This window comes from Oncorhynchus clarkii, chromosome 17 (genome assembly GCF_045791955.1).
Source record: "Oncorhynchus clarkii lewisi isolate Uvic-CL-2024 chromosome 17, UVic_Ocla_1.0, whole genome shotgun sequence".
Classification (NCBI taxonomy): Eukaryota; Metazoa; Chordata; class Actinopteri; order Salmoniformes; family Salmonidae; genus Oncorhynchus; species Oncorhynchus clarkii.
The window spans coordinates 48,148,347-48,169,181 of NC_092163.1; the positions used below are offsets into that span (position 1 = coordinate 48,148,347).

The window sequence follows — 20,835 nt, forward strand, 5'->3', positions numbered from 1 at the left end:
TTATGTCAACAAAATCCAACACTTCTAGACCGCCTTCAGCTCTTTTGTTAGAAAGGACTGACTTTTTTAGTTTGTGAGACTTATTTTTCCAGATGAAGTCAAGAAAGGTCTTATTGATCTCTTTACAAGTAGAAGGATTTACACATAACGATAATGACACAAAATGAGACAGTCCCTCTGTCTTGGACAGAAGTACTCTCATAAGTATAGAAAGATCTCTCTGTAGCCAATTATTGAATATATTTTTGGTTTTCTTAATTTTAGGAGAGAAATTCAAATTCAAATGTTGTCTGACTAAGTGTCCTAAATATTTAACACATTCCTTTACAGGAATATTTTCTATTTCTTTATCATCAGAGTCAAATAATATATGATGATGTGTACATAGCCGCAGGAAGTCGGGAGGATGAGGGTGCTGCAGCACCCACTGAAAAATTTAAAATGTTGGAAAAAGTACCCAATTGTCATATTTGAGTAAAAGTAGATATCTTAATAGAAAATGACTCAAGTAAAAGTCACCCAGTAAAATACTACTTGAGTAAAAGTATCAAAGTATCAAAAGTAAATGTAATTGCTAAAATATACTTAAGTATCAAAAGTAAAAGTATAAATACGTTGAAATTCCTTATATTAAGCAAACCAGACGGCACAATTTAGTTTTGAAATGTATTTAAAGATAGCCAGGGGCACACTCCAACATAATTTACAAATGAAGTATGTGTGTTTAGTGAGTCTGACAGATCAAAGGCAGTAGGGATGCCCAGGGAGGTTCTCTTCACAAGTGCGTGAATTTGACCATTTTTCTATCCTGCTTAGCATTAAAAATGTAACAAGTACTTTTGGGTGTCAGGAAAAACATATGGAGTAAAAAGTACATTATTTTCTTTAGGAATATAGTGAAGTAAAAGTTGTCAAAAATATAAATAGTAAACTACAGATACATCCCAAAACTACATAAGTATTACTTTAAAGTATTTTTACTTAAGTACTTTACACCACTGTATGAGCAGAGAAAAATACTCTGCAGCATGGTAACAGGGTGAGCAGGCCGTGGCTCGGGTGGCAGAGGTCTTTGATTATATTCTTGGCCTTCCAGTGACACTGGGTGCAGTAGATGTCCTGGAGGGTACGCAGTGTGCACCCAGTGATGCGTTGGGCTGACCGTACCACCATCTGGAGAGCCCAGCAATTGCCGTACCAGCTCGGAGATACAGCCCGACAGGTGTATCTTTAAAAGATCAGGAGGGTCTTAAGGGCAAAGACAAATTTCTTCAGCCTCCTAATGCTAGAAATACAGTGCCTTGCGAAAGTATTCGGCCCCCTTGAACTTTGCGACCTTTTGCCACATTTCAGGCTTCAAACATAAAGATATAAACTGTATTTTTGTGAAGAATCAACAACAAGTGGGACACAATCATGAAGTGGAACGACATTTATTGGATATTTCAAACTTTTTTAACAAATCAAAAACTGAAAAATTGGGCGTGCAAAATTATTCAGCCCCCTTAAGTTAATACTTTGTAGCACCACCTTTTGCTGCGATTACAGCTGTAAGTCGCTTGGGGTATGTCTCTATCAGTTTTGCACATCGAGAGACTGAAATTTTTTCCCATTCCTCCTTGCAAAACAGCTCGAGCTCAGTGAGGTTGGATGGAGAGCATTTGTGAACAGCAGTTTTCAGTTCTTTCCACAGATTCAGGTCTGGACTTTGACTTGGCCATTCTAACACCTGGATATGTTTATTTTTGAACCATTCCATTGTAGATTTTGCTTTATGTTTTGGATCATTGTCTTGTTGGAAGACAAATCTCCATCCCAGTCTCAGGTCTTTTGCAGACTGCATCAGGTTTTCTTCCAGAATGGTCCTGTATTTGGCTCCATCCATCTTCCCATCAATTTTAACAATCTTCCCTGTCCCTGCTGAAGAAAAGCAGGCCCAAACCATGATGCTGCCACCACCATGTTTGACAGTGGGGATGGTGTGTTCAGCTGTGTTGCTTTTACGCCAAACATAATGTTTTGCATTGTTGCCAAAAAATTCAATTTTGGTTTCATCTGACCAGAGCACCTTCTTCCACATGTTTGGTGTGTCTCCCAGGTGGCTTGTGGCAAACTTTAAACAACACTTTTTATGGATATCTGTAAGAAATGGCTTTCTTGCCACTCTTCCATAAAGGCCAGATTTGTGCAATATACGACTGATTGTTGTCCTATGGACAGAGTCTCCCACCTCAGCTGTAGATCTCTGCAGTTCATCCAGAGTGATCATGGGCCTCTTGGCTGCATCTCTGATCAGTCTTCTCCTTGTATGAGCTGAAAGTTTAGAGGGACGGCCAGGTCTTGGTAGATTTGCAGTGGTCTGATACTCCTTCCATTTCAATATTATCGCTTGCACAGTGCTCCTTGGGATGTTTAAAGCTTGGGAAATCTTTTTGTATCCAAATCCGGCTTTAAACTTCTTCACAACAGTATCTCGGACCTGCCTGGTGTGTTCCTTGTTCTTCATGATGCTCTCTGCGCTTTTAACGGACCTCTGAGACTATCACAGTGCAGGTGCATTTATACGGAGACTTGATTACACACAGGTGGATTGTATTTATCATCATTAGTCATTTAGGTCAACATTGGATCATTCAGAGATCCTCACTGAACTTCTGGAGAGAGTTTGCTGCACTGAAAGTAAAGGGGCTGAATAATTTTGCACGCCCAATTTTTCAGTTTTTGATTTGTTAAAAAAGTTTGAAATATCCAATAAATGTCGTTCCACTTCATGATTGTGTCCCACTTGTTGTTGATTCTTCACAAAAAAATACAGTTTTATATCTTTATGTTTGAAGCCTGAAATGTGGCAAAAGGTCGCAAAGTTCAAGGGGGCCGAATACTTTCGCAAGGCACTGTATATTGATTTAAGGGACCAAGGGATGATTGAATTGCCAGAAATCTTGCATATTACCCATCTGAAGTCGTTGTGTGCCAACACCCCAATATCAGGCACACTGCAAAATCCTTGGGAACTACTACTAGGATTAAGCCATCACTGCCACCAACATACACTGAACAAAATACAAAGGCAACATGTAAAGTGTTGGTCCCATGTTTCATGAGCTGAAAGAAAATATCCCAGACATTTTTGATACGCACAAAAAATGTATTTCTCTCAAATTTTGTGTACAAATTTGTTTACATCCCTGTTTGTGAGCATTTCTCCTTTCCCAAGATAATTCATCCACCTGACAGGTGTGGCACATCAAGAAGCTGATTAAACAGCATTATAATTACACAGACCACTCAAAAATGTGCAGTTTTGCATGCATTTGGCATGTTGACTGCAGAAATGTCCACCAGAGCTGTTGCCAGAGAATTTGTTCCTTTTTCTGCCATTTGAATGCACAGAGATACTGTACCGTGACGAGATCCTGAGGCCCATTGCCGTGCCATTCATCTACCGCCATCCCCTCATGTCTCAGCATGAGAATGCAATTCCTGGAAGCTGAAAATGTCCCAGTTCTGGCCATACTCACCAGACACGTCACCATTGAGCATGTTTGGGATGCTGTGGATCGACAGTGTGTTCCAGTTCCCGCACCTTTGCAGTTTTTGAAGAGTGGACCAACATTCCACAGGCCATAATCAGCCTGATCAATTCTATGAGAAAGAGATGTCACGCTGCATGAGTGGTTCCACCAGATACTGACTGGATTTTTGACCCATTTTTCTTTTTACGGCATCTGTGACAGATGCATATCTATATCCAAGTCATGTTAAATCCATAAGTTAAGGCATACTGAATATACTTCAATACTGCTCTTTAAATTTTTTTGCATAGTTGCATTTATATTTTTCTTCAGTATAGTAGCAAAGGAGAACTGGAGAGGGGTTGAACCACTACCCTGTTAGCAAGGCAAGCAGACTATTGTGCCATAATGAACTGCCAGATCCCTACATTTATTTTGTTAAATTGTTTGAAGCAACAGATTCTACTTGTAATGAAAAGTGCTATATAAATATATTATAATAAAAAGGTCTATAGACTCCTTGTTAGAATGATGCCCTAACACAGGAAAACATGACATGTTATAAGACTGCTTAGGCTGTGTGTTGTTTAACTTGCCATGTTATGAGCCATGGCAGGGTTTCTCCACTTACCTAGTGTCCCTTCCCAACAATTTTTTTTTTTTTTTAAACCTTTATTTAACTAGGCAAGTCAGTTAAGAACAAATTCTTATTTTCAATGACAGCCTAGGAAGTGGGTTAACTGCCTGTTCAGGGGCAGAATGACATATTTGTACCATGTCAGCTCGGGGGTTTGAACTTGCAACCTTACCCTGCCGCCCCAAAACATCATGCATTCTGTGTCTGAAAATGCTACCACCACTTCATACCTCTCCTTACTCTATTTCCGTTAAACCCTGTACACAGGAATTTGACATTCAGCAAATAGGTGATAAAAACCTAAAATAAATTTCCCTCTGCACCACATACAGCTGTCTATACAGAATGAACTGCCTCTACAGAACATACAATCAAGACTTCATTTGGAAAAACAGACCAGAGCCTCATACGTGTTTACAATAAAGACAAATGCTTTAAAAAAACAAAACATTTTATTGCAAGTTAGTACAAAAGTTTAAAACTGTCCAGCAGCATTCCTGTAGTGTCCCTTCTGTCCATTTAAAATGACACTGAAAGACAAACATTAAAGCAATTAAAACCACACAAAGCACACCTCATCTTGAAATAATCTGATATTTGGCCTGCACAAAGCAGAGAAAGTGAGGCATCACAACAACAAAAAATTTAAGTATTTAATTTTTTTTTTTTAAAACAGCATACCCATGTCATATTTGGTCCTGCAACCGCTGGTCATCTCAGTACAGGTGTAGAGGTGCAAGATAAGGTGCACGCGAGGTGCACTAGTGCAGACATCTTACATTCCTGAAAATGAGAGAGATATTAGAGAAAGTACATACATTTTTAGTGCTACTGAGTGGCTTTATTCTAGATTTTCATGCACTACCAACATTAGTGTAACCAGATCTAGTCATTAATGTTGAGGATATCCGGCCACTTATGTTGTCACAAATGCAGTTGAGTAGCAGTCAAGGTTTGCATCAATCAGGTAATTGGGCAACCAAAAACACTGGTAGTTAACTAATTCACTAAATCTATAGCCCTCTTATTCTAAGATTAAATACCTTTGCTGGAATAAAATGCCTACGGAGCCCATGTTAGTGAATTTACCCTGAGACTTAACATGGACTGCTAACATTTTCAAAAAGGTGAGTGTTAAAAATACAAGAGTTGATCAAAAATCTCTTCTTACCTACCAGCATGGTATATAAAATACCCCTTCCTTTCTCGAGCTGCCTCTCGCTAGTCTTACAAGAGCAACCATCTGTACTCAAAGACTGCTGCTGTCCCCTGCTTCACTGGCTCCTCGCGGGGATCTTGCTACTTCTCTCCCTTAGCTGGTTCCTCCCAATGACTAGCCTCTCAGCTGGCTCCTCCAATTGATAGGCTAGTCTCAAGTTCTGTGTGTAAGCTAGACTCCAATTGATTGTGAAGCTATGAGCCAACAGAAAAGCCATTAAGCAAACTTTTATTTTGTCCAGTGGCAACAATGCTAAACTTTAGGGGAGAAACTGGCCCGGCGGCCCAGAAGCACAAAGGCCTTTGACCTCTGTATGCAAGCAGGGTATTTTCACCAAAGGCATTGAGGTAAACTATCTAAACAAAAATGCACTTTTCTAAACAATGACATGCTTTGATACTGAATATGGAACATAACGCAAGTACTCTGAGGATATTCCAATTACACTTCATACCATCTACTCATCTGTTGAGGACTACTCATCTCATGTAACACAATCACCAGGAACCCATCAATCAAAATACACAATGTAAAAAAACAAAACTGAAAAGCGGTTTATTTAATCTTGATTTGGTGGCGGTTACATCTTAAAAACACCCTATAGGTGCGGGGAAAATCAAAATACCTACATAAAACCTTAGTGGAATGCTTTACACTTCAAAGACAAAAACAGCAAAACTACAAAATCATATAATCCTGCTGGGAAGCATTTGACAAGAACGGTTTGAAAAGGACCCACCCATTCCCCTCCCTCCCTCTCCACATGATTTTTCCTTTTCTACTGTACATTTCTCTTCATGTGGCAGATGTAAACCTGCCACAACTGTGCTTGGCTGAGCAGATCTAGGGGGTAAACCTGCTGCTTCCTTTCCCTGTCACCTCTCTGGCTCTCCTCTCCTAAGTACTGTAGCCTGTTGGACAATACGGAACAACATTGTTAAACTTTTGCACCTTCCTTCTTTCGTCATTATCAGCTACATTTGAGTGGGGTCAAGAGGAGAAAGCCAGGAGCAAGCCTTCAATTCAAGCCCGTTGCACTGCATAGCAAAGACAAGGAGGGCAGATTGTGTGTGTGGAGTTGGGGGGGATGTTTCAAACTCAGTCCAATCCATATATGCCAAGGGGCTCAATAGATGGTAGATTCTGTGAAAGTAAAGGTTTGCTGCTGGATCCCCCATACAGAACTCAGACAATCAATTTCAGCACATGTATCACGGTATATGATTGCCCTCGAGCCTAGGCCTACTGGCCATATGTAAAGGGAGTGCTTTGTTTTCTAAAAACAACTATGCTGCATCTTGGACTAGGCTGTGCCAAGGAAGCCACATAGTGGAAATGGCAATCTCAATTCCTCCAATGTACGGACTCCAAAACTACATTTAACAGTCCAATCTAGAGGTGCAGTGCAATTTTTTCAGTACAGCGCTTACCTCAGAACCTAGAACCTTCGACCTCCGGAGCCCCCTCCATATCCACCACCGGAGCCTCCTCCGTAACCACCTGCAGAATGGGCCAGGCCTTACGTAAGTGCTCAACTCAAGGGACTAGCTACTAGGGAAACGCCTATATTTTCCTCCCTTACAAATCCAGGGACTTAGGCTCAGTTCTTATTTACTTCAAGGGGAAGTGTAACATGGGTCTTACCACCACCACCAACACCACCACCACCATATGGGCCGCTGCTCCGGCCCCCTCCACTGCCGCCACTATAGCCGCTGCCTCCTTTCATTGGGCCGTAGCTGGAGGACGACTGGCTGTTGTAATTGCCAAAGTCATTGTAGTCTCCACCACCACCACCACCACCACTTCCACTGCTGCTCCCACCACCACTACTAGCTCCATAGTTACCTGCGAGAGGACACAGATAGTAGTTTTAAATTCCAAGCTATCCATTACACACAGCTATCCCGATACAAAACTAAGTGATGGCACTATTTATATGTGCAGCGCACAATTGCTTGGTTGACCTACCACCTCTGTAGCTTCCACCACCACCACCACCTCCATTGTTGTAGTTGTCGTATCCTCCTCCTCCTCCTCCATAGCTGCCACCCTGGTTACCATAGCCACCGCCGCCGCCTCCGCCATAACCCCGGTTGCCACCACCATACCCGCCGGGACCTCCACCATAGCCGCCACCTAAGGAAATAAGTCAAAGAAGTTAAGCTTTTGGACAAACTGGCAAATCCTCCCGAAAACATTGCCCACATTTTATTTTACAATATCTAGAAAAAACACAGAAGAACTCACCATTGCCTCCATAGTTATTGTATCCATCGTTATCACCATATCCTCCTCCTCTCCCTCCACCGAAACCACCTAGAAAAAAAATTGTTACAGATGTGAGAATAACTTGAAGCCTGTATTGCACCTGGGCAGCCAACTAGTAAATTAATTCCCTACGGAACAAGGTTGAATATGGTTTAAAAGGAAATAAAAACCAGAGTGCTCATACCTCCATATCCGCCACCTCTACCAAAGTTTCCACCTCTTGGCCCTGAAATTCAGACATCAAACAGGTCAGTCACTTTCTCAACATCACATCTAAAGCTTCAGTTGTTGTCAGGAATCAACTGCTACAATACATACCGGACCGGTTCATGTCTTCCTTTGACAAAGCCTTCCTCACTTCACAGTTGTGACCATTCACTGTATGATACTTCTGGACTGTAAGCGGAGAAAGGAGATTGTTAAAAACAGATCAGTAAATTACTTGACGAAAAAAAGTAAAACATCTAAATACACAATAGCAACTTTTCTGTATCAATGGTGTTGACTTGAGAACTTACTGACAATCCTATCGACTGCATCATGATCATCAAATGTAACAAAGGCAAACCCCCTCTTCTTCCCGCTGGTCCTATCAGTCATGATGTCGATGACTTCGATCTTGCCAAATTGATCAAAGTAGTCCCTAAGGTGATGCTCCTCTGTGTCCTCCTTGATGCCACCCACAAAGATCTTCTTCACAGTGGTGTGAGCACCTGGCCTTGAGGAATCCTGTCCAACATGACATTCAAAATATTAAAATCACTTCAAAAGACAAACAGAAGATAATTAAAAACAATTCCACTTCATATTCAGAAACTCCAGCAGCACCCCAACATCAAAATATGTGAAACTGGGAGGTTTCACAGCAGACATCGCTCACCTCTCTGGACACCGCTCTCTTGGGCTCCACTTGGCGGCCATCAACCTTATGAGGACGAGCCTCCATTGATGCGTCAACTTCATCCACAGAGCTGTAAGTGACAAAGCCAAAGCCCCTCGATCTCTTTGTGACTGGATCTTTCATTACCTGAGGAATTCGGAATTGAACCGTTAATTTGCTGATATAATTACAAAAGTACCAGTCAAAAGTGTATTTAGACTATTTTCTACATTGTAGAATAGTGAACACATCACAACTATGAAATAACACATATGGAATCATTTTGTAACCAAAAAGCGTTAAATTAAAATATATTTTAGATTCTTCAAAGTAGCCACCCCTTGCCTTGATGACAGCTTTGCACACTCTTGGCATTCTCTCAACCAGCTTCACCTGGAATGCTTTCCCAACAGTATTGAAGGAGTTCTGACATGCGCTGTGCACTTGTTGGCTTCTTTTCCTTCACTCTGCAGTTCAACTCAAATTTGGACTCATCAGACAGATTTCCACCGGTCTAATGTCCATTGCTCCTGTTTCTTGGCCCAAGCAAGTATCTTCTTCTTCTTGGTGTCCTTTAGTAGTGGTTTCTTTGCAGCAATTTGACCATGAAAGCCTGATTCACGCCGTCTCCTCTGAACAGTCGAGGTTGAGATGTGTCTGCTACTTGAACTCTGTGAAGCATTTATTTGGGCTGCAATCTGATGCTGGCAAATCTAATGAACCTATCCTCTGCAGCAGAGGCAACTCTGGGTTTTCCTTTCCTGTGGTGGTCCTAATGAGAACCAGTGCCATCATGGCTTTTGCAATTGCAAGTGAAAAAAACTCAGTTCTTGACATTTTCCAGATTCACTTCCTTCATGTCTTAAAGTAATGGGATGTTGTTTCTCTTTGCTTATTTGAGCTGTTCGACTCCAGGATGCTGGCCTAGGCATATCTCAGACTGGCCAATAAAAATAAAATATTAAAAAGGGAAAAAGAACACAAACACTGGACAGAGGAACGCCGCATCCCGGAGTTGCCTCTTCACGGTTGAAGTTAAGTCTAGTGTTTTGCGGGTACTATTTAATGAAGCTGCCAGTTGAGGACTTGTGAGGTGTCTGTTTCTCAACTAGACACTAATGCACCTGTCCTCTTGCTCAGTTGTGCACTGGGGCCTCCCACTCCTCTTTCTATTCTGGTTAGAGACAGTTTGCGCTGTTCTGTGAAGGGAGTAGTACATAGCGTTGTACGAGATCTTCAGTTTCTTGGCAATTTCTCACATGGAATAGCCTTCATTTCTCAGAACAAGAATAGACTGACAAGTTCTTTGTCTATTGTTCTGGCTGTTTTGAGCCTGTAATCGAACCCACAAATACTGATGCTCCAAATACTCAACTAGTCTGAGGCCAGTTTATTGCTTCTTTAAATTAGAACCGTTCTCAGCTGTGATAACATAATTGCAAAAGGGTTTTCTAATGATCAATTAGCCTTTTAAAATGATGGGTTGGGGACAATTGGCCACTAAAATGTGCAGTTGTGTCACACAACACAATACCACAGATGTCTCAAGTTGAGGGAGCGTGCAATTGGCATGCTGACTGCAGGAATGTTCACCAGCACTGTTGCCAGATAATTTAATGTTAATTTCTCTACCATAAGCCGATTCCAACGTAATTTTAGATAATCCGACAGTACGTCCAAAAAGCATAACAACCGCAGACCACGTGTATGGCGTTGTGTGGGCGAGCGGTTTTCCGATGTCAACGTTGTGAACAGATTGCCCCATGATGAGTGGGGTTATGGTATGGGCAGGCATAAGCTACAGACAACAAGCAGCATTGTATTTTATCAATGGCAATTTGAAAGCACAAAAATACTGTGACCAGATCCTGAGGCCCATTGTGAGGCCCATTTTTTAAAGGCATCTTTAACCAAAAGATGTACATTTGTTATTTATTTAACTAGGCAAGTCAGTAAAGAACAAATTCTTGTTTACAATGACAGCCTAACCCGGCCAAACCCTAATGACGCTGGGCCAATTGTGTGCCGTCCTATGGGACTCCCAATCTTGACCGGTTGTGATACAGCCTGGAATTGTACTAGGGTGTGTAGTGCTATGAATGTATTTCATCTACATGAACAGTAACTCATTAAAAAATAACTATGAAATTGTTGAGTTTATATTTTTGTTCCGTATTAGAAAAGGAATGCAATACTCACCACACAATCTGTGAGGGATCCCCATCTTTCAAAATGGGTCCGCAAACTCTCGTCGGTGGTCTCGAAGCTCAGCCCACCAATGAAGAGCTTGCGGAGCTGCTCCGGCTCACGGGGAGACTGAATTTAATACGAGGGAAACACACTGGATTAGAAGCAAATGGGGATCATTGCTAGCCATGGCAGGTCAGGTCTACTACTACACTCAGAAATGGCCTACCGTTACTTGCTAGTTAGGCATGCGGCCTGCTGCTTTAACGCATCGGGAGCCTGGGTTGGTAGCCATTATATGAATAAGCCATTTAGCTAACGCTAGCTAGTAAACTATCTGTAATACAAATTAACAAGCAGTGCACATTTTGAAATTAATTTAACGCAAACACACTTTTGTCCGCGACAAAAGCGTATCTCGCAGAGCTAACGTTAGCTATCGAGCGTCACCGCGCGCCCTCTACTAGCTAACGTTAACTGGCTAGGTATAATGGCGGACTGTACACTTTACTTGATGCAGGCGCCATAAAAATGCAGTTGCAATTGTGAACAAATGGGCGAATGTTTACAAAAATGCATCTTCATAATAAGTTGTGAAAATACTGGTGACTCGCTAAATAACAATGCTGACAAAGACCTTTACAGCTGCAGATCAAATGGCCTGCTGTCAGATCAAATGGCCTGCTGTCATGTTTAACGTTAGGTAAGTAAGAATGCGTCGCCTTCAAATAGCATAACTGTTACGGACTAAAATGCTACAACCTATCAGCACGTTACTGAATAGTAATCAATACAAACTTACCTCTTTCGACATTCTTTTTCAAAATATATTTAGTTCGACCGTAGCGTAAATAGAAACGAGCTAATTCATGCGAGAGCTATTGCCAAGCTAGCGTAAGCTGTGCTAGCCTAGAGACTCAACAGCACTGCTGTGATCAGAATGAACAACATAGTGATCCGCCCCTCCAGCGCGGTGATCTTCTTGTTCTTTGGGATTGCTTTGGCGAATCGCATCCTATTTAAAGTGTATACACCGCCACCTACTGTACTGGAGTGTGAGGCCATTCACGGCTTACCTACATTAAATTCTTTGTGATACAGTACTATACAATTGGGGTAAAGGAAAAATTACCCTGACAACTATTAGACCTCTCGAAATAAAAAAATAAACAAATGAATGTATGCAAAAAAAACACCACCCCATTCCACTATTTACCTTATCTAATCCTACTCCAGTACACTACCACTCAACACCTCCTGTAACTGTTCTGCAGTAAAACCTTGCAGTCTCAAGTATTTCTCTGCCGCTGCCATAACAACCTCAATTTTCTGTGACTTTCAATCTATTTCTGCAGTACAATTGACAACCATAGCTATGAATGCCAAGAAACCTACCTTACATATTCTTCCTATCACTTTCCATTAGTCTCTGCCTACTCACATGAATCCTCTCAGGATCCCTCACCGTGTACTATCTTCCTCTACCACTCTCTTCACTGCTTCAGCATACAACACATTCTGTACTACTCTCACCCGACCAACCTCAACCTGCCTTTCTCTCACTGGACACCTCTGATTTCCAGCCCCATGGGCACCCCTACAACTAAGACACACAATTTTCTCCACCAAAACGACACATTCCTTTGTCTCATGCCATCCTGCACACTTCTCACATCTAGGACTCTCCTTCCTACATACTGATGCAACATGCCCATAAACCTGACACCTTAAACACTGAAGTATTTTCGGAACAAACGCTCTCACCCGATGACTTACACTTCCTTAACCTTATCTGGCAAAGACACTACATTAAAACTCAACAGGACATACAACGTCTTCTCCGTTTCCTCAGGCTCTCCACTGGATCTGCGTCGCACCAAATGGAAAGCTACGCAGACACCGGGAATCGTCACTTTCAACGGATCTTCCTCAACATTTAATGCCACCCCCGTAGTCACTCCTTTCAATGGTGCCCTGCTATGTAGAGCAAAGCAAGTCACATTTCTTGTCCCTAATCAAGTGATCAGCCAGCTTCCTCTTGTCTGAAGAAACACAATAAATCATCACTAGTCCACTCCTAGTTACTTTCAACAACTCAACCCCAACTTCTTCTCCACCCAACCTATCACCATATATGGATCAGCGGTCCTCACTGCAGGAACTTCATCCACCCTCTCATCAGGTTCCACCTCAGAGCCTCTGTAACACATGTCCCACTTTTTGCACTTGATGCCAACCTTCCTCGCCACACTGCCTCCCTCTACACTCAACTTCTTCTCAGCAGTCATCACTGCACCTGCCACCACATCTAATTCATCCTCACTCTCGTCACTCTCAATTTCCTCAAGTTCTTCCAAAAGTTCTGTGAAATCGCTCATTCCCACATAACCATTTCCACTGTTCTCCTTTCTTGACCATCGTCTTATCTTTCCCCAGATCTTTCAGAAGGCCTTTGTAATCCCCCACTTCATGTTTATTCATAATATTCTCCACTTTCTTCCTTATGTCCTTTCCCGCCATCTCCTCCAAACTAATTTCCCCCGCGGCCCCAACACAGTGATAGGTCAGTGTTCCCACTTTATTCAGTTTACTGCAAATTGCTTGGACTAATATATTATACAGAGAATCAGGATACAACTGAATAATCAGGAGCATTTTATTGAAATCAAAGATAATCACAAAAGGATCACTAATTGGTCAAAGTCAGAACAGCTGCTATTAGGTATTTTGTTTCTGAAGCATATGGTCTAATGGTTGCAATGCACAAACAATTACAATAGTTACAATATAATTAACAGTACTAGTAACATGCCAGGTTGATCAACACTCAGTCATAGTCAGCTTGAACTGGTAAGATATTTTTATGTAGGATCCTTGGAGAGTTGAAGGTGCAGTGTTTTGAGCTGATGGTCAGGTTGATGCAGGGGTTCTAAACTATTTGCTTCAACTCTGCTGGTTTTGAAGTTGAAGGGGTCTAGAGAGGTCCTTTTCCCAGAAGCGATGCCTCTGATAGTGCTTCCATAAAATTCTGCAATACAGCCTTCAAATGGTGGCCTGGATCCAAACTGAACTGTTCCGTTTCACTTCACAATTCATTATGGCCATCTTTTCATTTAAAAGGTTTGTGCCTGCATCTACTGTGTGTGGGGCATTATTCAAAACCTGTCAGCTTCTGGATCAACTTCAACCGACTGGTTATTTTTTAGACAGTCCAAGTACCCGTCTATTAGAGGAATGCCAGATTGAATTAGTAAAGTGAAACCATAGTGAAATGTTACATTGTTCATTTTAGATTTTAAGGCTACCATCATAGTAGGCAGAGCTAACCTCCAGGTCCACACTGAATTACACTATGTTTCACTATTGTCTCACTCTACTAATTCAGAATAAGTGACGAGAAACAACAGTGAAATGTAACGTGATTTAGTTTGGATCTTGAGGCTACCATCATTGCTGGTCTTGGTTGGACCAAGTCTCTTTTGAAAAATAGATTTTATTTCAATGAGACTAACCTGGATAAATAAATATTAAACAAATAAATTCAAACATTTGCTCTACATTGCCCTCAACAGGACCTTTTTCATAAACCTCACCCTCTCCTTCTTCATAGACCTCACCTTCTCCCTCTACTCCTTCATAGACTTTACCCTCTCCCTCTCCTTTTTCATAGACCTCACACTCTCCTTCCTCATCACCCTCTCCAGCACTTTCTTCATGGTCTTCGCCGATACCTTTATAAAGGCCTCCTGGATTAGGAAGAGATGTGGTGTTACTTGAGGTAGTGAAATACTGCATTGCATGAGTGTACAGAGTCAATGGGGTGTAGTGTGTCATGCCTTTGATATAGATTAGACTGTTTCATGAATTCTTATTCGTATTGTGTCCTGCTATTAGCACAAGATGCCATCACCACTGTAATATCAATGCTTTGAAGCATATCATTTTCTATACATTGACCACCCCAGCCATAGTTATTTTATTGGAAGAAGAATGATCCTCACCAATCATGTCCTCAGGCTGTTGTCCAGGTGTATCAATGGAAGCCCGTTCCCGCCAACCAAAACATGTAATCTGACTACGAGTAATGAGAAAGTAAGTCATAATGATGCGCTATAAATATTATTGATATGTTCAGCAAAAGAGAGATCAGGATCCAGAGTAACACAGAGGTCATTCACAGTTTTATTTGAGACAACTGTACAAAAATCAATATTAATTGTCAGATCAGACAGCAGATCTCTTTGTTTCTTGGTATCTAGAACTAACATCTCTGTTTTGTCTGAGTTTAAAAGTAAAACATTTGCTGCCATCCACTTCCTTATGTCTGAAACACAGTGTAGGCAGTTTTGGGGCTTCACCATCTTTCATCGAAATGTACAGCTGTGTGTCGTCCGCTGTGTGTCGTACCCATAGCAGTGAAATTTGACATTGTGTTTCTGAATGACATCACCAAGAGGTAGAACATATAGTGAAAACAATAGTGGTCCTAAAACGGAACCTTGAGGAACACCGAAACTTACCATTGATTTGTCAGAGGACATACCATCCACAGAGATGAACTGATATCTTACCGACAGATAAGCTCTAAACCAGGCAAAAACTTGTCCGTGTAGATCAATTAGAGTTTCCAATCTCCCACCAAAAGAATGCTGCGCAGCAGCTTTTTCAAAATATTTTGAGAGGAATGGGAGATTAGATATAGGCCGGTCATTTTATAAAAACATTCTGGGTCAAGGTTTGGCTTTTTCAGGACAGGCTTTATTACTGCCACTTTTAGTGAGTTTGGTACACATCTGGAGGACAGGGAGCCTTTTATTATGTTCATCATAGGAGGGCCAAGCACCCGGAAGTAGCTCTTTCAGTAGTTTAGTTGGAATAGGGTCCAGTAGTCAGCTGGAAGGTTTAGAGGCAATCACTATTTGCGTGAATGTGTCGAGAGATACAGGATTTAAAAACTTGAGTGTCTCCATTGATCTTACGTCCTGGCAGTTCTGTGCAGACTCAGACTAAATTTTGGAGAAATACGCAGATTCAAAGAGGAGTTTGTAATTTGCTTTCTAATGATCATGATATTTTCATTGAAGAAGTTAATGAATTCATCACTGCTGAAGTGAAGGCCATCCTCACTTGGGGAATGCAGCTTTTTAGTTAGCTTTGTGTCCGTATAAAATATACATTTTGGATTGTTTTTATATCCATAGGTATCCACTTTACTCACTACAATACTTTTACCTTTCATCATATGATTCCCCATATCTGTTAAAGGAATAATAGAGAGCAACGACAAGATGTGAATGTGTTTTTATTGTTATCATAGTGTCTTTCCATTTGTTATCTGCAGTAGGGTATCTGAATAACATAGGAATTTGGATTCACTATAACTTCAAGCGCTAACAACCATTAGGCAACATGCTCTTTGTCCAAATTGTCCACAGCACCTCCATTTCTAGCAGCACAACACCCACCAAATCATGCCCCTACATTCACATTTTATTCCCTTACCAACAATTTGATCAGCTATATTGGCATCCATGCAGGTGAAATAGGCAGAAACTTCTTCCATAAAGATATCCTGAATCTTGCATAATTGGCTTAAACAGTCTATCAGATCATTTTCCTGTATGTTTTCTTAATGCCTTTTACAATGAGGATGTTCATTGGTTGTCTGATATCCTCCTGTTGTGCAAAACATTAATATTTATCAATTGGATGTTCACAAGCCACCACATGGTTTGAAATACAGGCCTTTTGGTTGTTTGATTTTTAAAATCTATTTAGTTTAAAAAAGGTGGGTCCTCTCCTTCTATGGATTTATTCTGTCAAAGGAAAACACAATATGACTAGTTCCACATTTTTGAGAGACTTAATAAAGCCTCACAGTTCATATCAGAGATTAGAACAATGTAACAATTGAATACAGAATAACATTATAATTAATTCACATAAGCTTACAGTTGAAGTCGGAAGTTTACATACACCGTAGCCAAATACATTTAAACTCAGTTTTTCACAATGCCTGACATTTAATCCTGGTAAAAATTCCCTGTCTTAGGTCAGTTAGGATCACCACTTTACTTTAAGAATGTGAAATGTCAGAATAATAGTAGAGAGAATGATTTATTTCAGTTTTTATTTATTTCATCACATTCCCAGTGGGTCAGAAGTTTACATACACTCAATTAGTATTTGGTAGCATTGCCTTTAAATTGTTTAACTTTGGTCAAACGTTTCAGGTAGCCTTCCACAAGCTTGGGTGAATTGTGGCCCATTCCTCCTGAAAGAGCAGGTGTAACTGAGTCAGGTTTGTAGGCCTCCTTGCTCGCACATACTTTTTCACTTCTGCTGACAAATGTTCTATAGGGTTGAGGTCAGGGCTTTGTGATGGACACTCCAATACCTTGACTTTATTGTCCTTAAGCCATTTTGCCACAACTTTGGAAGTATGCTTGGGGTCATTGTCCATTTGGAAGACGCATTTGCGACCAAGCTTTAACTTCCTGACTGATGTCTTGAGATGTTGCTTCAATATATCCACATAATTTTCCCTGCCTCATGATGCCATCTATTTTGTGAAGTTCACCAGTCCCTCCTGCAGCAAAGCACCCCCACAACATGATGCTGCCATCCCCCGTGCTTCACGGTTGGGATGGTGTTCTTCAGCTTGCAAGCCTCCCCCTTTTTCCTCCAAACACAACAATGGTCATTATGGCCAAACATTTCTATTTTTGTTTCATCAGACCAGTGGACATTTCTCCAAAAAGTACGATCTTTGTCCCCATGTGCAGTTGCAAACCGTAGTCTAGCTTTTTTTTATGGCAGTTTTGGAGCAGTGACTTCTTCCTTGCTGAGCAGCCTTTCAGGTTATGTCGATATAGGACTCGTTTTACTGTGGATATAGATAATTTTGTACCCGTTTCCTCCAGCATCTTCACAAGGTCCTTTGCTGTTGTTCTGGGATTGATTTTCACTTTTCGACCTAAAGTACTTTCATCTCTAGGAGCGGTATGACGGCTGCGTGGTCCCATGGTGTTTACACTTGCGTACTATTGTTTGTACAGATGAACGTGGTACCTTCAGGCATTTAGAAATTGCTCCCAAGGATGAACCAGACTTGTGGAGGTCCACAATTTTTTTCTATGTTCTTGGCTGATTTATTTTGATTTTCCCATGATGTCAAGCAAAGAGGCACTGAGTTTGAAGGTAGGCCTTGAAATACATCCACAGGTACACCTCCAATTGACTCAAATTATGTCAATTAGCCTCTCAGAAGCTTCTAAAGCCATGACATCATTTTCTGGAATTTTCCAAGCTGTTTAAAGGCACAGTCAACTTAGTGTATGTAAACTTCTGACCCACTGGAATTGTGATACAGTGAATTATAAGTAAAATAATCTGTCTGTAAACAATTGTTGGAAAAATTACTTGTGTCATGCACAAAGTAGATGTCCTAACCGACTTGCCAAAACTATAGTTTGCTTTCAAGTAATTTGTGGAGTGATTGAAAAACGAGTTTTAATGACTCCAACCTAAGTGTATGTGAACTTCCGACTTCAACTGTATATACTAATATTTAACATGTCGAGAACACTTTTTTAATACAAACAAAGAGAACTGTTTCTTAGGAAAGATCACTTATAAGTATTAGTGCTTGCTATCCTAAGTTAATAAATATATTTTCTCACCGTTACCTCTTCCACCATCATGGTGTCTGTGGTAAATGTTTTCCTAACCAATGCAGCAAAAAGTGATTTGCCAAAAGCAACTTGAAAGTTTTAACTTGAAATAGCCAAATAAAACTATACATTTTTAATTATGTGTGTCTCACCTTTTCAATCCAAATGCACTTTTGAGTTTTGGTTTCACCTTGAGTGCTGTTGTTTGAAGCACCTTCTACTCCCCACCTAAAAAGTAATTTGCTTAAAAAATCTGAACAACACAAAACTCTTTATCTTTTTGCGTTCTTGTAAAAATGAAAATGAAATTCTTACCTGGTCTTTGATTAAAAAAGATGTGGAGAAGTAAAAGTCAGCAAGGGTTGTGAATGAACCAAAGGATTGAGTTGAACTGTCAGGTCAGCAGGAACATTGTCTCCTCTTTGTTCAATCCAACAAGATGAACAAGATTGCTCACATAATGTAGAGAGGTTGTGATCTGTGATTAATGTGTAGGTTCATACCTTGCTCTGAGTGTTGCCTTGCAGGGGGGTTCCCCTTTCATAAGTGTGCATCAGAGGGCCTAGGTTGTGGACATAGTGACCTTGGGTCCTCTACCTGGGCAATCCAGCAAGACGGCCAAGATTCCTCACCCCCAGACTGGTCTGACCACGCAGTTTAGTTTTCATGGTCTTAGCCATCCTCTGCCAGGGATGAGGCCTCCCTGCTGCCCGACGTTATCAGACGGTCACCTCATCTGCAAACAATTCAAAGTATGGAAACTAGTAAAGTAACAAACGGCATTTGGATCAACCAGTCTATAGTCTTGATCAACAAGTGAACTTAATAAAGGGTAACCAGGAAACTAAGGAGAACTGTTTGACAACTATGGCCAGTTTGCTGGCTATCGGGCTCAATTATAAACTGATGATTTACTTATTCAATTATCTCTTTCTGCCCCCCCCCCCCCCCCCCCCCCCCTTTCCATCTCTCCCCCCTCTCTGCCCTCTCTCCCCTTCTCTCCCGAGCAGAGGCATAACCAGAGTTATAGCTGCCATAAAAGCAGATAATGCATTGTTAACTAATTCGGTGTGCTCCGAACTGATATATCCCTTCACTCTAAATCTCTACGACTGTAATAAAAGCCCAATGCGAATGCGTGCCCTGCACAAGCTCAGATAAAAAAAAAATATATTGGTTAAAAAAGAGAAGGGTGAAGGTAGAGGGAGTAGGAGGGGAAATAAACCAGGGGAAGGAGGGATGTGGTGCAAAGTGGGGTTCAAAGCTACCAGCTAATCCAGTAAGATTCAACCATGCAAGTGACAGAGAGACAAGACAGGTATGGATGACAGTTAAGCTGTTTCACCTTTAACTCGATTACAGATTCATGCTTTTTCGAACTGGGAATGTAAGTGGAATCATTCTAGTCGCTAAGAGAGTGGTGGATATGAAACAAAGCAGTCTGAGAGACTTTTCACATCTTGTCTTCACAGAGAGCACCGCTCCAGTCCAGGTATCAAGCGGAAAATAATATTAGAGAGATTGAGAATAAGACATATAGACAAAGAAGAACGTTATGAAGGAAGAGACTATACTATGTAGGTGTTTAAAAAATAAAGCCATTTCGCTTGGATTTTTGGGGACCAACTCTGTATGCGTAGATCTGCCCTCTGGCGGTGACTTGTAGAACTACATGGCTCTGTGTGTGTGGCTTATCGTTGCCCTTCCTTCTGCCCTAAAGTAGCCTCTAACCAACCGTCCAACCATTAACAAAGACAGAAGGTTTAACAGACTGAGAGCGTGATGTGGATTTGTAAGAACTGTAGGCATTTCCAGCTTCTCTAGGCACTTATCAAGAAAACATCAATGGTCATGCTTACTGCGTCTGATCTGGCGACTCACTAAACTAAACACAAATGCTTCATTTGTGAATTTTGTCTGAGGGTTGGAGTGTGAAGGGCATGGCTATCTGTACATATATATATGCTTAATATAATGAATTTGAAATTATTTATACTTTTACTTTTGATACTTAAGTATATTTTAGCAATTACATTTACTTTTGATACTTAAATGTATTTAAAACCCAATACTTTTACTCAAGTAGTATTTTACTGGGTGACCTCCACTTTTACTTAAGTCATTTTCTATTAAGGTATCTTTACTTTTACTCAAGTATAACAATTGGGTACATTTTCCACCACTGGGAGACCTGTGGTGGGGTCTGATGAGATGACAAAGCCAGCTCTGGCCTATCCTCCCCAGTCCACTGCTTGAGATATCGACTCACGGCTAAACGAACCATGTCTGTGTAGTCAGCTGGGCATTTCAGAATGGTAGATGTCCAAATTGAAACTTTGCTTAATTTTTTGTTAAAAGTACCATTAGAAATTGTTCCTTACAAATTGTTCCTCCTGAAAATGTCCCATCGCTAATATATATATAAGTAGAAACAGCATCAGACTGTGGGGAAT

The 20,835-nt window shown here is 41.0% G+C and overlaps 1 protein-coding gene across 3 annotated transcripts; it reads right to left on the reverse strand.

Moving 5' to 3' along the window:
• Nucleotides 1–4,585: 4,585 nt before the first annotated feature.
• Nucleotides 4,586–11,665, reverse strand: LOC139371012 (heterogeneous nuclear ribonucleoprotein A1-like). 3 transcript variants are annotated; one of them, XR_011627198.1, is made up of 12 exons: nucleotides 11,512–11,665; nucleotides 10,722–10,838; nucleotides 8,523–8,669; nucleotides 8,161–8,371; nucleotides 7,961–8,038; nucleotides 7,827–7,868; nucleotides 7,622–7,690; nucleotides 7,343–7,510; nucleotides 7,022–7,219; nucleotides 6,802–6,871; nucleotides 4,834–4,935; nucleotides 4,586–4,682 (listed from the first exon to the last, which is right to left on the reverse strand). XR_011627198.1 is itself a non-coding variant. In XM_071111030.1 (11 exons), exons 1-10 carry the CDS (start codon nucleotides 11,521–11,523, stop codon nucleotides 6,810–6,812), a joined length of 1,104 nt encoding a protein of 367 aa, XP_070967131.1. In that variant the 5' UTR covers nucleotides 11,524–11,665; the 3' UTR covers nucleotides 5,579–6,282; nucleotides 6,802–6,809. The 3 variants fall into 3 exon arrangements, 1 of the variants encoding a protein (XP_070967131.1); XR_011627197.1 differs by having other exon boundaries at nucleotides 4,834–6,871; XM_071111030.1 differs by lacking the exons at nucleotides 4,586–4,682; nucleotides 4,834–4,935 and adding an exon at nucleotides 5,579–6,282.
• Between the last annotated feature and the right edge of the window lie 9,170 nt (nucleotides 11,666–20,835).